Source organism: Lutjanus erythropterus, chromosome 6 (assembly GCF_056507025.1).
Source record: "Lutjanus erythropterus isolate fLutEry1 chromosome 6, fLutEry1.hap2, whole genome shotgun sequence".
NCBI classification, from domain to species: Eukaryota; Metazoa; Chordata; class Actinopteri; order Lutjaniformes; family Lutjanidae; genus Lutjanus; species Lutjanus erythropterus.
Window position 1 is genome coordinate 26,557,871 of NC_139322.1, and position 16,223 is coordinate 26,574,093.

Below are 16,223 nucleotides of genomic sequence, written 5' to 3' on the forward strand. Positions count from 1 at the left end.
AGAATCTATTTACATTCACTTAGGTGATGAGTTTATATGCTTAAGGTTATTCTACACAGTTTCCTGCAAGCAGTTGAGACTTTGTTTTGAAGGAGACTGTGGGGCTGCAACAAATGATTATTTCCATTTTCATTTAGTTGTTCGGTCCATAAAACCGCAGAAAATGGTGAAAAATGTTGATCACTGTACTAAGGTGATGTCCTCAAATGTCCAATCCAAACAGGTTCAGGATACTTTCATAAAGGAGTAAAGAAAGAAACCAGCGAACATTTACATTTGAGAAGCAGAAATCTGACAATTTTGACATTTTTTTCTAAACAACAAAGACTCAAAACAGTTCATTTATAATCAAAACAGTTGGCTATCGATTACTATAATAATTGACAACTAATTCCTTAATTGACTAACTGTTGCAGCTCTAGTTTGATGATTTCAAACTTCAAAGATAAGACAACGTAGCTCCCCGGCTGTTCAACTGAGACAAATTTTGAAAGAATAGTGACGCCTCTACTACTTTCATTACTTTTTGACTTGGTACCATGCTCTTTCTGCTCATTTCCATCCTGTTCCTACCTGTTGGTTGCCTGTCTTGGGAGCTGCTGGTATGATGCTCTCAGGCTCCCTCAGGCTCTCGAAGGCTCATCAGCCATGTGTGGCAACGGCAAGATATTTCTATGTGGCATGTTTGGCTGCAAAGTGCAAAGTCTGGTGGATGCCTGGCAACTGGCCTGCAGTGCTGTTATGTTACAGAGGCTAGACAACACAACAACAACAAACATCCTTTTATTGTGTCCTCCCACACCACAGATGCAAAAATAGAGGAAAAGTTAAGGTCCTTGTCATTGTTTTTCTATGAAAATATTTGTATTAATTAATCATTACAGGAGTTGTTGTGCTTGTGAGGTTTTTCTTGAAAGATGACGGCTGAATCAGAGCATATGAAACAGCAGGGAGTTAAGGCTTGCACATCCTTGTCTCTTTCATATTAGGGACAGGGAGCATAATTGAGTAAATGTATTTAAGTATTTGAGCGAGCTGATTCAGCCTCTCTGGGATGGTTGATATTGTACTTAGGAAGAATATTGCCCGAGGCAATTCATTAGTGGTAAATAATTGAGAAGCCCAGATAGTGCTAAGGTGAAATGCCTGTTATTATTTTATGGAGTTTGTGTTCTTAGGGCTCTTCAGTTTAAGAATATTAAAAATGCACAAGCCTTTCCACAAATTACTCACTGGAAAGATTCACAATGGGCACTAATGACTAACCATCCATCTCCCATTGTTTCCAAGCTCTGTAAAAGTGTTTCGCGGCACCATTGTTGATTCTATTTCTGCTTTTGGTAATGTTCTTTTATTCTATGATGGATGTTATTTTACACTCATGCTTTTTACATTTTTTACTCGTTTTATTTGAAGTGATTAGGGCAGATCAGCTATTACAGTAGGATGCCTTGACATTTTATTTAAAAAAAAAAGAAATGTCTCGAACGCCACTGTTGAAAGCTTGTAGCTCAAATGGTAGCGTCCAGCCTCTTAAGATGGGGTGTGGAGGGTGTAATGGAGCTGTCAACCAGGCATGCAGCAGGCCAGTATGGACCTATATGAATAGCAGAGGCTTATGTTATACATAGATCAAACACCAACAGTCTTGTAATGTCTCATTGGCAAACTAATAAATCTGCCTCATGTCAGCGTCGAGCGCACCTGCATCTGTTTATTTAACCTCAGGCAGGCTCATGCAAATTTCTTTTTTTTTGTTTTTTACATTAATTTGCATTCAACTAAATTTTTATCTGCTGAAAGGTTTTCTAAAACCTCCCTTTGAACCCCACTGTTTTCTCTGTCTTTTATTTGTGTCTGTGCATGCTTCAAGTCTTATCTATTAAAAACTGTCACTTTTACATGTTGGTTTTCCGGTGATGCAAGTTAAAGCCCTCTGAGGTTTTACTTAAGATCTATGCAATACATCTTCACCTCTACGCCCACTCACCGCCATGTGACAACCAAGAAATGGGGGCTCATCTGAAGGTCTGATCAGTTATTCACAGCACTGCATGCACTACAATAGTATGGCAGAGCTGAGCCCGTGGTCTGTGGTCTGGAACTGTTTGTCCTTAACAAGTTAACCGTTGTGTTTGTGTTTGTGAAGTGTTTGTCAGATGTTGACACTTGTGGTTGGACTGTCTTTTTAGCCTTTAGTTGTAACAGCTTGACTAACAGTGAAAGGTGACAATGTTAGCTGGTCCATATGACTGTCCATATGAGTCCATTTGCCTTTTAGAAAAAAACGGTTTAGTTTAGAGTGAAATGTTGAGGCAAAACCTCGTGAAAAATAAAACACTTGAACATAAAGGTTGTAGAGGTTGCTTGCCTTGTCAGAAGCATGGTATTAAGCATGGTGCATCAGTCATCAGTGCCACCAGCAAGTCAAATGTTCCACTTCTCCGAAACTTGATGACAAGATACTGCTAAACCCAGTGAGGGCGTGTAAAATATCCTAAAACTTATAGTCTGCAGGGGATGAGCCCTTTTCATTTAGGTAACAACGTGATGCCACCCTCAAATTATACTGCATGTTGAAACATTTTTCAACCATTCAAAATGTTTTCCACTGTGTAATGAGCATTTCAGCGCTGTTGGTCCACTAGTGCGGCTGAAGCTCACTCTGTTATGTGGTTTTGATTACACGAGCTGATGTTTGCAGGTCTTATTTATAATGTAGGTTATATTAGATTACTCTCACAGTTGTTCATAACCCAGCGGTTGCTGTAAGCTGTGTTTAATGTACATGGAGACGGTGTAAATCCACTCGTTGCTCCATGATACTCCTTCAGTCTCCATATCCTTGGCTCAGAGCCAGTGTTCAGCCCCACTGTCTTGCAGGGGGTTTGTGTATATGCTTGTCAGTGTGTATAAGAGAGCAGGGAGGTGGGCATAGGGAGGAGGCGTGTTCGGGGTGGAGGGGATGTCAGCTCATTAACCTCCATTCTTCCCCTAGCATGGTGCTGCGTAGAGTCACTGTGTAAGTCTCATGTCATTACTCCTCCCCCTGCACGCGTGTGCTGGTCATAAGGGGAAGAGCAGAGCAACCAGAGAAAGGGAGGAGGAGGGAAAGGTTCAGGAGGGAGGAGGGGAGGCCCTTGACATGTTCCTTTACAAATGCCCTGCTTGTATCGCGCAAAAAACTAAAGCCCCGCCATCTCGTTTCCTTCCCCACTTTTGTCTTCTCTGTCTCTTCTCTTTCTCTCCCTGCTGTCTCTCTCTCTAACCACAGGCCCGGTACAGTGTGGGTGAACGAGGGGTTAGGCTCCACACTGCCCCCCCTCCAGGCATCAATCCAGCTAGGAAAAGACTGCCCACTGCTGTGGTGAGATACAGTAGCCAAGCCTCCAATTTCTGAAAACTCATCTGTTTGTAGCCGGATTATTTAGAAAGGTGTACCACAAGGTACTAACCTGGGCCCAATGGTATTTTGGAGGCTCCAAACTGAGAATACCTAGACTTGCAATTAGAGATGCAATGATTAATCGATTAATTAATTAGTTGTCAATTATTAAATTAGTTGACAACAATTTTGATAATTGATTAAATGTCTTAAATTATTTTATAAGACAAAATTTCCAAATTCTCTGACTTAAAGCTTCTGAAATGTGATTTTTTTCTGTGTCTTAGTCATCTGTGACAGTAAAATAAATATCTTTAAATATATAAATTAATAAGACGTTTGAGGACATCACTTTGAGATTTGGAGAACAGTGGTCATAATTTTTCACTATTTTCATAGTATGGACAAAACAACCAATCGATTAATCGAGAAAATGATCAACAGATTAATCCATAATGAAAATAACTGTGACGTGCAGTCCCAGTTGTATTGAAATTGCTCTTCAAGGAGAGACATATTTGCTTAAACTCATGAAAATCCTCACAAGACCACACACATGCACATGCTGCCCATGCTTTAAACGTACATATGTGAATGCATACAAGGAACTCATTATTTTATATTCTCAACCACACGCCACAAATATTGCATGTATTTGCATTTAAAAACAGGCATCTTCACTGGAATTCACAGATGATGTCAGGAGTTGTGTTGCTTAATTGCTACAACATATGTGTGAAAACATGCAAAGGTGCAAAATACGCCTCTGTAGCTGTTATGGTTGGGTCACACTATGTGGGCATCCGTAGAAACAAATTAAGTGTGCACTTTTGACACCTTCACATTTAATCTTTAACCACTTTTTCTTGTATTTAATATTGAATAAATGACTATAATACAGAATTATGCTACAGATAGTATAGTGCCCAAAACAACACATAGATACTTCTTCAGGCAGCCCGCTATCAGAATAAGATGTTGCAATGTTACTTCCTGTGACATTCATATCTTTTGTTATAACTGCCCTGATCTATTGGGCTGTCTGATATTATTGGTGATAATGTAGCATTAATGTAGCTGTTTAGTAAAACTGTAAAGCAGTTTTCTGTAAATATCTGTGTGTGTATTACTAATCCTATAATTACTTGCTGTTTGAAAATGAACGCAGCACAATATGATAAGCACGCTGTTAAAATAAACTTTTTAAATTTGTTTTAACTGAGAAGTAAAAAAAAATGAATGTGAAAATGAATGTGAAAAGCAAACATGACTTATCTTAAAATGACTCACAGCAAGTTTTCATCATATATGTTGCTTAACTAGGAGAGTTTTAACTTTCAAACAGTGCATGCTGGGCCTCTGCTAATATGCTATTTATATATCTTTAGAAATTTCATTTAATGTGTTGGTTGAAATCAGTACATTCAGTCAACTCATCAAATAAATACTAAAAATTTCAAGTTTAATGAACTCGGATAAATAAAACTTGTATATGTACATTATTTAATGAGAAAAGATTAGTTGATTCCACTAAATTCTGGTGTGATTTTTTTTTTACAGTGCATTCACAGTAATTCAACAATTACAACACTTCTCTTCCACCTTTTATAACTGTATGTTCTGTCTTGCATGTTTAAGTCCACGCAGTACTGAAGCACATAGGAGACTGAATTTAACACACAACCAGAAGCTTTTGTGTGTCTCCCAACAAAGATGACTGCACCTATAGAAATAGGTTGATGTATTTCCTCTGTTCGTAATGATTTATTTTAGTCCCTGCCAGAACAGTCAGACTTCAGACTTGCTCTTTCATACTTTACTCTGTGCAGAGGCAAGAGAGCAGTAGATTGCAATAAGATAACCAATTATATGCTAGAGGAAACCAGAGTTTTTTTTCCTGCAGCAGTTATCTGATGCTGCGGTGCACAGAGGCAAAGGGCTTGGGTAATGTGACATTCACTCTGCCCTTTATCTTCTCTCATTGCTGTTTACCCCAGTCAGTTAAAAGTGGCTAGTGCTCTGCATCCTCTCCTGCTGCCAGAGAAACCTCACTGACTCACACAGACGTGCTCTTACTGTACGGACACACACATATCGTACACACAAACGTGCATACACTGACACACACACACACACACACGTGTTCTCACCCCAGACCAAACAGTATGAGTGTCAGGTAGACTAGTGGGATAACCACTTTCCTCCATGTTGTTAAGTATAGCACGACTGCACCTGCTGGGCCTAGCTGCTAATTGCATGCATACTGTGCTCGATGCTTAGAAGGTGTTTCCCAGCACTGGTTAGCAAGCAGGCTGTAGAAGGCCACCGCGGCAGGATGAGGGAGGCCATGTGGGTGGCACTTTGGTCTGACATAATTTTTTTTTCTGTTATGCTGTTGTACATTCACTCTCACGTGGCGCACTCCATGTTTGTGACCTCTTTTGCACTCTGCTTTAGAAACTGCACAGACAGAGATTGTACCGATGATATGTTGACATACTGTACCTGTTTGAAAGACAGAGCAGCTTTGTTTCATCCAGCGAGTCAAATAGGAGGAGTTTTTTTGCTCTAAAGCTGCACGTGGATAGAGTTTATACAAAAGTACATTTGACTAAAAAAACAACAAAACCACTGACATTATCACCTTTTAAGTTCATTTGGCAGACTTGGTGCAATCAGTGGTGCTGATGTGATTGGTTGATCTCACACAATAAACAAGATTTCACTGTGGATTCATTGAAATGGCAAAATTGTCATACATTCGTCCTTTTTTGGAATGGCTGATTGTATATTGTACATTTATCAAGGTTATGGTATTAACACCATAATTGACTTACATCTTGCAACACTGGCAAACACTTGCAAATTTAAATCCAGCAAAGACCAACATTAGCGTTCATTTGGAGTTTTGGCCGTCTGATAAATGTTAAATCTCATAGTCACTCTCCTTTTAGTTCTGTTTTGGTCTCAAACACCTGCTGAGGGAAATATCTGAGTCCTTAGCAGCTAAATGCTCAACAGTGTCCACCAGCTATAGTCCCTAACTTTTTCTGTCAGCTTTTGTGCTGAGAGTAGTAGTTACAGGCCAAAAATCCAAACAATGAGCCGAAAGACACTGAAACACTCCTGAAAAGTGAGGGAACTGCAGAGCAAGGCAGTTCAACACTGAAAGCAATCCCTTTTACATACAAGAAGTCATGTGACTGATAAAAAAATATTGATCACAGCCACTGTCCTATTTTATATATTTATTATATTGCATCCTTCTGGCTCTCACCCATAAAAGTTAAATGATATCTTTTCTTTGGTATGATATCTTTTGCTATGGTACAATCAGATGTGGAAGGTTGATTAAATGAAGCAGCTGTGTTGTCTTTACTGACACCATGTTACATGACTCTGTGTAGCTCCTGAGTTGTAATTTTGTTACTTCTATATGCTATCACCAATATAAACACAATATCAGAATTTGAAGACTATTATTACTGTTTTGTTTTTCGGTTTGCCTTGAGTGCCTGCATTTGGAACAGAAATCATAGTATTATTAGAAAAGATTGCTTTATGGAGTTGTTTTGGTGATAAATAAGTTAGAAAAGAGAAAGAGGCAGGAAAATAAAAACAGAAAATCTGATTTCCTAAAACATTCTTGAAGCTATAGACCTGTGATTGCTGTTAAAACAGTATGAGTTATCATGCATCACAATCACAGTTTAGATTTCTATCCTGTTGTGAACTCACCAACTCACAGTGAACTCAGAGTTCACAGTGGAAACAAAACCTTATTTAGCACCACCCCACCTGGCCTCCCTCCACACACACACACACACACACACACACTGCATTTCTCCTCAATCTCCCCTCCCATCTCTGCTGTTGACTGTTGCTGGTTCTGTTTTGTGGTTGCTCCACTGCAACAGAAAGTGGATGAATGAGAGCGTCAGTCTGCCTTTTTATTTTTACACATCACAAAGTATAGGTGGAGCCGGAAGCGGTTGGAACCTGTATTATGTTTTTTTTTTTTTTTTTCCAAGCCGTTTGTGATGGGAAGGGCACTGTGTGTGCGTGTATTGTTTCACTGTGGAATGCTTTAGACCTAATCATAACAAACAGAGCTGATGCTCATTAGATGTGAGCTGATGGATCACACCATCACAGCTGACAATAAAACAAAATATTTCTTTAACAGAATCAGCTGTAGAGGTAATGCAGGTAGTGTTTTAGACACTTTCTCCTTTGAGGAACCGATTCATGCTCACAATTCCTGTGACAAAATACTTTCTAGGATGGCAGGAGACCAACAAATTCCACACAGAATTCCATCAAAATCCCTCTGAGAGATACTGCGCATTTCTCATCGATATCTGATCATGCCGTCTATGTGCTCCACTGACCAGAGCACAGTGTGTCCAGATAAACATAGCCTGTGTTTTGCATATGAAAATGAACCATGCAACCGATAAAGGTGAGGATACAGAAGATGCTGGGCGTTGGTGGATGTGACCCCAGTGCTGCAGCTGTAGTGTGTGTGTGTGTGTGTATGTGTGTGTGTGTGTGTGTGTGTGTGTGTGTGTGTGTGTGTGTTTATAGTGTGTGTGCAGGATCAAACTCTCACACCCAGGAAGAGGCCCTGTTTCCCTTATCTAACGACAACAGAGCATGTGTCGCCATGGCCACAGGCTGCGCTTTTTATGGGCTTTGTGTGAGTGTGTGCGTGTGTGTGTGTGTGTTTGTGTATATGTGTGCATGTGAGTGTGTGTGTGTGTGTGTGTGTGTGCCATGTTCATTGTTTGCCCATGTTCATTGTTTGCTTGGGGCGTGGTGCAACACCAGAATTGTTACTATAGTCTCTTCTCTTCTCTCTCCTCCTCCCATGCAACTCTGAAATCTGCCTACTGCAATGTTTCTTTCTTTCTTTTTCTTTCTTTCTCTCTTTCTTTCCTTTCTTTCTGTCAGACTTTTTGACCCAGTAGTGGGTCACTGTTACACTCAGAATAGCATTAATTTACCATTTGTCACATCTACTTTGATTACTAACTTTACACTACACAGCAGTATTTTAAACATTTAGAAAATAGTTAGTAGCAACATGTGAAAGGCTGAGAAATATGTAGAAGTGAATTGTGGAGTTAGACTGTTAAATTGTTGTTCAATATTTCTGTGATCAGAATTGTTTATGTAGACCTGTAATGTGGCTTGGTGACACAACAAAGCCGCAGACCCCTAACACTATATAAGCCCTAGTCGATAGTCCAGACAATAGTCCTACCAAGCACAAGACAAGAGTTGCACCATACAATATAAAGTTTGCATACTTTATTGTTAAAAGAACAAATCTGTAATATACTGTAGTGAATCATAAAATAACCATGATATGTTTTCAGAGATAAAGGAAACTTCTCTGACAGCAGTGCTACAGCTGCAGTGTACTCCTTTGAAATTTCTTTTTCATATATTTGTGTTATTTTTTCATGCTAAGTAGAGTTAAAATTAGTGCCAAATAAGTTAGTGTTGTAAGAAATCGTTAATAATCTTTTGGAAGGACTAGATGTTTGGTTAAATTGAGCGATATGTCAATGGAGTATGGCAGGCAGTCGCCGAACTCTAGAGTGTGTATTTCCAGAACAGTGGGCTTTTGTTTTCAGGCTTAGCCTTACTCAACAGACAGTTGACAGTAAAAAAAACAGCTGATTGTTTGCAATTGTCGGATTACAATGTTGCGCTGGTCTTCAGCTTCTGCAGCCAGCCAGAGCTTCCTTGAGTATGGGGAGGAGGGGGGTGGGGGAAAACATCTTGCTTTAATCACAGATATATTAAATAGGATTTTAACCTAATTAATATATTGTTTATGGCTCCAACTCGCTATTTGGACTGCAGTACTCAGTACACAATTGTTACATATTGCTCCTTTAAGTCCTCAAAATGAAATTGTACCTCAATTGCACCTCTATCGTCAGGCAGACTCTTTAATTCATCCTCAGCATTTCACCATGATATATAGTTTTGTATTTATGATTTTATAATTTTAATTGATTATGCATTCACCCGTTTTCCGCATATTTTTGTATGTTTTTGTAAAAACAAAAAAGAAAACAAAAGAAGTAGGCTACATACTAAAGGAACCATTGCACATGCAAAAAATTAAATTTAAAGTCCTGCCTCCCTCTCAGATAGCCCATCATACTTGAGGATAATGTGGTGACACTTGCAATAGCCAATCAGATTTCAGCAGTACCGAGCCCCCCCCCCCCCCCCCCCCCCCCAGGCCCCCCTTCTATATGTTCCTGCTTTCTTTCTTTTTTCTTTCTTTCTTCCCTTCTCTCTCTCTCTTTCTGTTGCTCTCTGTCTCTTAACCTCTTTGTCTTTCACTCTTTCAGTCTTCTTCTGTTTGTTATGTGTGTGTGTGTGTGTGTGTGTGTTTGCCTGTCTGTCTGTCTGTCTGTCTCCTCGTCTCGCCTGGCTTTGAACCAGCAGTGACAAGTTGGGCAACATCAGAATTCAGTGGCACATTGTCTCCTGCAGGTTGAGGTTTGTTAGGTCTCTCCTACAGCTTAATTGAACAGAGGACGGGAGAGAGAGAGATGTAAAAAGAGAAATAAAGAGAAGAGGGGGAAGATGAGGAAGAAGGGTGCTCAAACAGGCATACATATTGCATGAGTCCCCCCCCACCACCACCACCACCTCCACCACCACACCCCTTTCTTCACAGAATGGCTGTGTACTGTTCTGGGCTTATTAATTCCGCTCGGTGAGAGAATTATTTTTAGAGACTTGGTGTACTGGCAAAGGCTTTTAAAGTCACAAGTATTACACACTCTGCTTATAGATTCCCTTTTATAAATTGAAAAGTTCTGAAAGTTTGTTGTGGTTCTTCAGTGTGATACTGTATGTATTTTTTTTGTGTTACACTTGTACAGATGTTGCAGTAGTCTGCTTGAATGTTGATTTGGTTGGCTTTTACTCTCGCCTAAATCTTGTCATTGCACCATACACCAGGAATCTTCAGTGTTTTTCAGGCCATGGTTACTGCTTTCACAAATATTTTCGGGTCTTCTCTCATTTACTGTTGCCCAGAGCTGCCACGTCAGCAGCAGTTGTAGCATGTTTAATGTAAGGTAGCCTCACCCTCTGGACTTTTGCCAGGTTTTTTTTTTTTTTTTTTTGAAGTGAAGGGTATTTCAGAGCCTCCAGCTTGTGAAGTTACAAAACGATCCAAAATGGACCCCCAAATTCCACCATATTGACCCGCAATGTTTCTGTAGTAGACACAAACCAAACAGTGGCTCTAGATAGGGCCTTTTGTGTTTTTTTTGCGTATTATCACATACACACCGATCTTTTAAGTAAAAGTCGTACATCACAATGTGAAAATACTCTAAAAAACTGTCTTGAGAATGGCTCCTCTCAGGATGTCTATAATTTATATTAATGCATGAACACATAAGCGGCATTTAATTTTAATGATTTAGTTGCAACTTATTTTAAATGACAGCACTTTAAAAACTATTGAGTGGTTTAATCTATAACAATGCATCATATTTATATAAGCTGAGCCTATGTTTTGTATGTAAAATCTTCATCTGCAGTAAAGCGATCAGTAACTATGAGAAGAAGATGGAAATACTCCCAAAGTGTGTCAAACTTTTTCATAAGCACAGTACTTGAGTGTAGTTTACTTTCTACCACTCGTAAAACCCTTGGAGACAATCTTGTGATAACGTGTCATAAATAATAATTCATAAATAAATCATGTTATATAAATAAACCTGACTGTAATTTAGTTACTGATGTTTGTATATACATAAGTATGTACTGTCATAATATGTATATACAGCTTACGTTGCTATTTGTGTACTTCAAGTCATTAGATCCAGCTGTGTAATTGAAGGAAATATATTTTCATTTTGCCTCCTGGATAATTGGTTTCCTAGCTTTCAGAATTTTTCAAAAGTTTTTTTTTTCATCATCACGATGTCATTTTTCACTCTAATGATTGGACAGTGGTGGCATTACACAGGCACATAAGCAGTTCATCTCCGCCCCACTCCCCACCCCCCCTAAACAGATGTTGCCTAGAAGGCTTTATGAGGAGCTTATATGAATTGTCCATCAATCAAAAACAATCTTCAGCAGAGTCTGTAATTTTGCCTCCAATCCCGCCATCAAATGTCTCACCGGTGCACTCTAAGATGAAAAGATCCAGGCATTGTATTGCACCATTAGCACTGTGTAAATATTACATGTTTTCCCTGGATATGCTAGTTAGCATTACTTCCACCTTGTGGCTTCATTATTTTTGAAACGCTCAGCTTTGTCGATGATTGCGAGGCATGACCTAGTTCTGGGACTCACTCTGCGTGTGTCTCTCTCTGTCTCACTGTCTTTACTTTCTCACTTTTCTTCCTCATTTACTCATTCTCTATGTCTTTTTCATCCTATCTCTACCTCTCCACCTCATTTTCTCTTCTCACACTGAATCTGTACCTCTTTCTTTGTCATTTATTCATTGTCTTTCTCCATTTACTGCCTCAGCATCGCCTTCATCCTTTTTAGCCTGTCTCTTTTTCTGCCTCTCTGTTACTCTCATCCTCCTTCTCTCTCATGTATGCATTCTTTATTTCTCAATTTGTCTCCCTTCCACAACCTATTATTATTTTTCTCTCCTCTCCACCCCTCCCTGCCTCTCTATCCCTCTTCTCCATGTTTTTATTCCTCTCTCTCAGCACCACGTGTGTCACGGAGGGAAACATCGCGAGCAGTGGTCCCTGCTGAACAATTACCATGCAAAGCAATCCAAATAGAGATGTTTGCCGAAAACAACATGTGTGTAATTACTGCTTAATGAGGCCCTTGTCTCAGGCAGAATGCCCAATTAGACTGCCGATGAGAAAGCGATGCCAAGGCCCACTGAAGGAAGAGAGGGAAGAGAAGGGGGGAAGGAGGGAGATGGAGAAGTGGAGGGAGGTTGTAACACGGAGAGAGGTGGGGACGATGAGAACATGGGAGAGGGAACAGAGGAGAGAGAAAGCAGCAAGGAGGGAAAATAGAAAAGAGGAAGAGGCTGTGGAACATAAAGAGAAGGATGGAGAGAGTGAGAGGAAAGAGTAAGAGGGAACAACAGAAAGAGAGGACGATTTCTGCAGTAAATGTGGAGTAATGGCAGAGCTGATAGCATTGAGCCGAGGATAAATTGGCATTTTAAGTGGGAGAGCGAGGCAGTGCAAAGGAGAGCTATGGAGAGAAGAGCAGAGGAAACAGCTTTACATTGCAATATATGGGCAGCCATGTTGAAGCACAAAATGGCTGACCTTTCTGAGCTGTATTTGGCCTTTTTGGTGAATATTATAATGCAAATGTAATTGGTGGAAATGAGCACTATCTGACTGGTATCTCTTTATTCGAAGAGGTGTGCATAAGATTGTCGTTACACTAGGGGTGAGAATTTCTTGGTTCCCCACAATTCAATTCTGATTCGGAGAGCTACAGTGCGAACATAAAGCAATTACTGATGCATCTTGATACATCAAAATTTTAAGCTTTTGAGGCCAAGAGGTCCCAATCAGATCGTATGCATTTGCAGTCTCTCACGTTCAGCCGTCCTCACCGAAACTCAAGAAGAAGCCAAGTTTAGAATGTAAACATGACGCACATGTTTATGTCCATTATGACTGACCGGTGAGAATTACGTTTTAAATTTCAGATTAACGTTTCTGCATCAATTAAAATTCTTTAACGAGAGAATTATGAAGCATCTAAGAATCCATTGTTTACCCCACCCCTGCATTAGACTGTCATATCCATGTCATGGCACCTTACATGCTGTCTTTCAGGAAACAGCAGACAGTGGTTAGCCCATTTTAGCAACAGGTGAACAAGCTAACCACTGTCTGTCCATCAGCTAACCCTGTAAGTTAAATCACCTTGGCGCTGTACTCTGTCGTCAAACTGACCTTATAACATTTAATGACATCTTTATGACAAGTACAAATGGTACCACTTTAGTTGAAGTCCAGGGAAATATTCATGATGCTGTTACAAAAGCATTTGACCGTGTACTAAAAATTAATAACATCTTTATGACAAGTCCAAAATGTGCCACTTTGCTTGAGGTCAAGGAAAATATTTGTGACACACTTATAATACTCTAATGACAGCCAACGTCAAAGCCAACCACATTTGATGTTTAATGTCATGTTAAAACATAAGCTAATCCGTTTCTTTAAGTCTGATAATGTCAAGGTGTCATAACAAAAACATCTCAAACAATGTCAACTTACTACATTAAAATGACATAATTGACCCTACGACAACAGTCATAAACATTCATAAAGACATTCACATGTTCATGGCTTACCTCTGACATTATTACTTCATTCAGAGGTTAAATAAACAGTTAAAAGTCAAATAATTTAGCTAAAATACAAGATCAGACTGTTTTTGTGGTTAAAGATGGTGGTATTCAGTGACTGTGTTCTCTTTTCACCCCAGAGAATCTTATCCCAAAGAAGCTCTCCAAATGGCTTTACGTCACCAGTGATATCAAAGTGGATTTCAATGGAATGAAATTGCTCAGTTAGGCGAGGACAAGAGGCTTTCATGTGAGGAGCAAAGAGTTTATTGCAGATATGTCATCAAGGTCAACATCACTTTGGCCTTCTCAGCAAGCAACAGTCACTTCTCGCTGTCAGGTGATCGACGCCGTCATGCTTCATTAAGCCAATTATTATCAGTGTTGAACAATTAGTCAGCAGCATTCAGTTTCGCTTGGAACAAACGTGCAGTTTTTACAGCGGGTGTGGGGTTTTCGGATTAATCATGTGAGGTGTGAATGAGGCTTATATGCAAGTGCTTGTCTCGGTTTCGTTTGTGCGTCTGTGGTTGAATGTAAATGTAATCATTAGAATAACCGAGTGAATCCTCACAAGGGCTTCCATGATATGCATCGTTAACCAACCATTGCCCTGAGGCAGCCGCTCATTCCCCGGGCCTTTCTCCTGCAATAATGTACAGTAATTTCTCTTTCTCACCACTCACACGCTTGTTTAGCTGCTTCGACTTTTTCTCCGTCTACCAGTGTAGATATTAGATTTCACCCCGAGGAATTCTGCCCATTTCCGTCCATTAGTCCACCTAGTTGGGCGTTGTTTTTGAGCAGGTATATCTTATGATCCATTTGTGTTCGCTCATATCCAGCGCGTGTTTATCTGTGGTTGCTTTCTCCGTAGGCACAAAGCAGACCACCCCAAATGAAAAGGGCCCCCTGTATCTTCACATCTCAGGAATTTGACATGGAATGCTGTCTAGTTTGATCATGTTGTCTCTGCTGTCTGTTCGCGAGTCGTCTGTGCATTGATTTCACAAAGGATGACCTCCATCAGCAAACAAAAAAGGAGGCTCTATTTGACACACTGGGTTTCTGTGTGTTATTATCCAGTCCAGTCAAGGTTTTTCTTCCATTTGCTGCAAGTGTGCTATGACAAAGCTTTCTGCCTTTGGAATCCAAGGGCGTTTCACAATACAGCTCTTCTTAACATGGTAGCAGTTTCTCAGTCACCTTGACACTGCACAGGTTCAGTTACTGAGCCGTTTGTGGGGCAGAATCTCATTTTCTCTGCAGCTAAAAACAGAATCTGTGTTGTTTTCTTCTTCATTTGTAGCCCACTCAAAGCTGATCTCAGTGGGGAATTCTTCAGGGATTTAGCTTACCAACACACTACACATCAGAGCAAGCATGTTGCATGTAGCGCTCATGGTGACCTGGTGTTTTCTTCCAGCACCCTCATGGGTCAAGGGGTCACTGGTTGAGTCCTAACCCCCCATGTCAAACGGTGTTTTGGCACCTGCAGCAAGTGATCTTTCCGTGCCTGATTAACTCAATCCTGAAGACACGGCATGCCCTTACACATACACACACACACACTGGATCCTCAAAGACAGGCACACACACACCCTTTACTACTGTATCCACTCACAGATTCATTCACACTCATTCTCTTTTCTCTCATACGCACAGCAGAGCCCACAGGGAAAAGCCCATCTCTCGTCACTGTGCTCATGTAGCCTAATTACTGGCCCGCTGACGAACAGTAATTACCCACGCTGCCATGCCACCACGAGGTTTAACCAAAGTGACAAAGTCATTAGTCTCACACTTCAGGCCACCCGTAAAGAGCTTTTCCTCTTCGCACCTCCTCCCCGGCCCCCAATTTTTTTTTCACAGCTCCTCTTGCACACTATGTTTATTATTTCTCCTCTCTGTTTCTGTCCACAGTTTGATGGTGACAACATGTACATGAATGACAATAACCAAGAGTTTCGGTCTCCAAACCAGGTAAGACAGCCCAGGTCTTTTCCTATGAGCCCCACAGTCTTGTGTAAATAAATATCTGGGAAGCCGGGGTGTTATTAGCTTCAGTAGCTTCAGGTGTCAGGGTTTAACGAGAAGAATTTATAGGATTATATGTTTTGGTAAATGTAGAAATGTGCTCATTAAATAAAGGTGTGGTTGGTTGTAAATAAGACTGCACCAGATACAACTGGAAAATAGTTACATTTTACAGGTTAATGTGAGTGGAAATCACAAGTCACAGTGGTGTGTGGTCAGCCTGTCAGTATTAACTGCTGTGGGTAACACATATCAGATTGCATCTTCACATTGGCCACTGTGGTAAACTGAAATCAGTGCAAAAAAACATAGCTAGCTTCATGCTAAAAGACAAGACTAGTATTAATAAAATGTTTTATCATTGGAAAAGTTAAGTTGTTTTCCCCTATGTTGGGAAATGTGAGGAGCTACAAGAGAAACTATCCTACTGTATAACCACTGGGTGATTGTGATGAA

At 40.2% G+C, this 16,223-nt stretch overlaps 1 protein-coding gene across 3 annotated transcripts in view; it reads left to right on the plus strand.

Moving 5' to 3' along the window:
• LOC146325411 (TOX high mobility group box family member 2-like) overlaps window positions 1-16,223 on the plus strand; it is a 114,915-nt gene that overhangs the window by 42,078 nt on the left and 56,614 nt on the right. For 2 of the 3 annotated variants that reach the window (XM_084721427.1, XM_084721426.1), the window contains exons 2-3: window positions 3,275-3,367; window positions 15,654-15,713. In XM_084721427.1, coding sequence (XP_084577553.1) covers window positions 3,275-3,367; window positions 15,654-15,713 — 153 coding nt within the window. The remainder of the gene's footprint in view (window positions 1-3,274; window positions 3,368-15,653; window positions 15,714-16,223) is intronic. The other variant, XM_084721428.1, reaches the window with a different exon arrangement.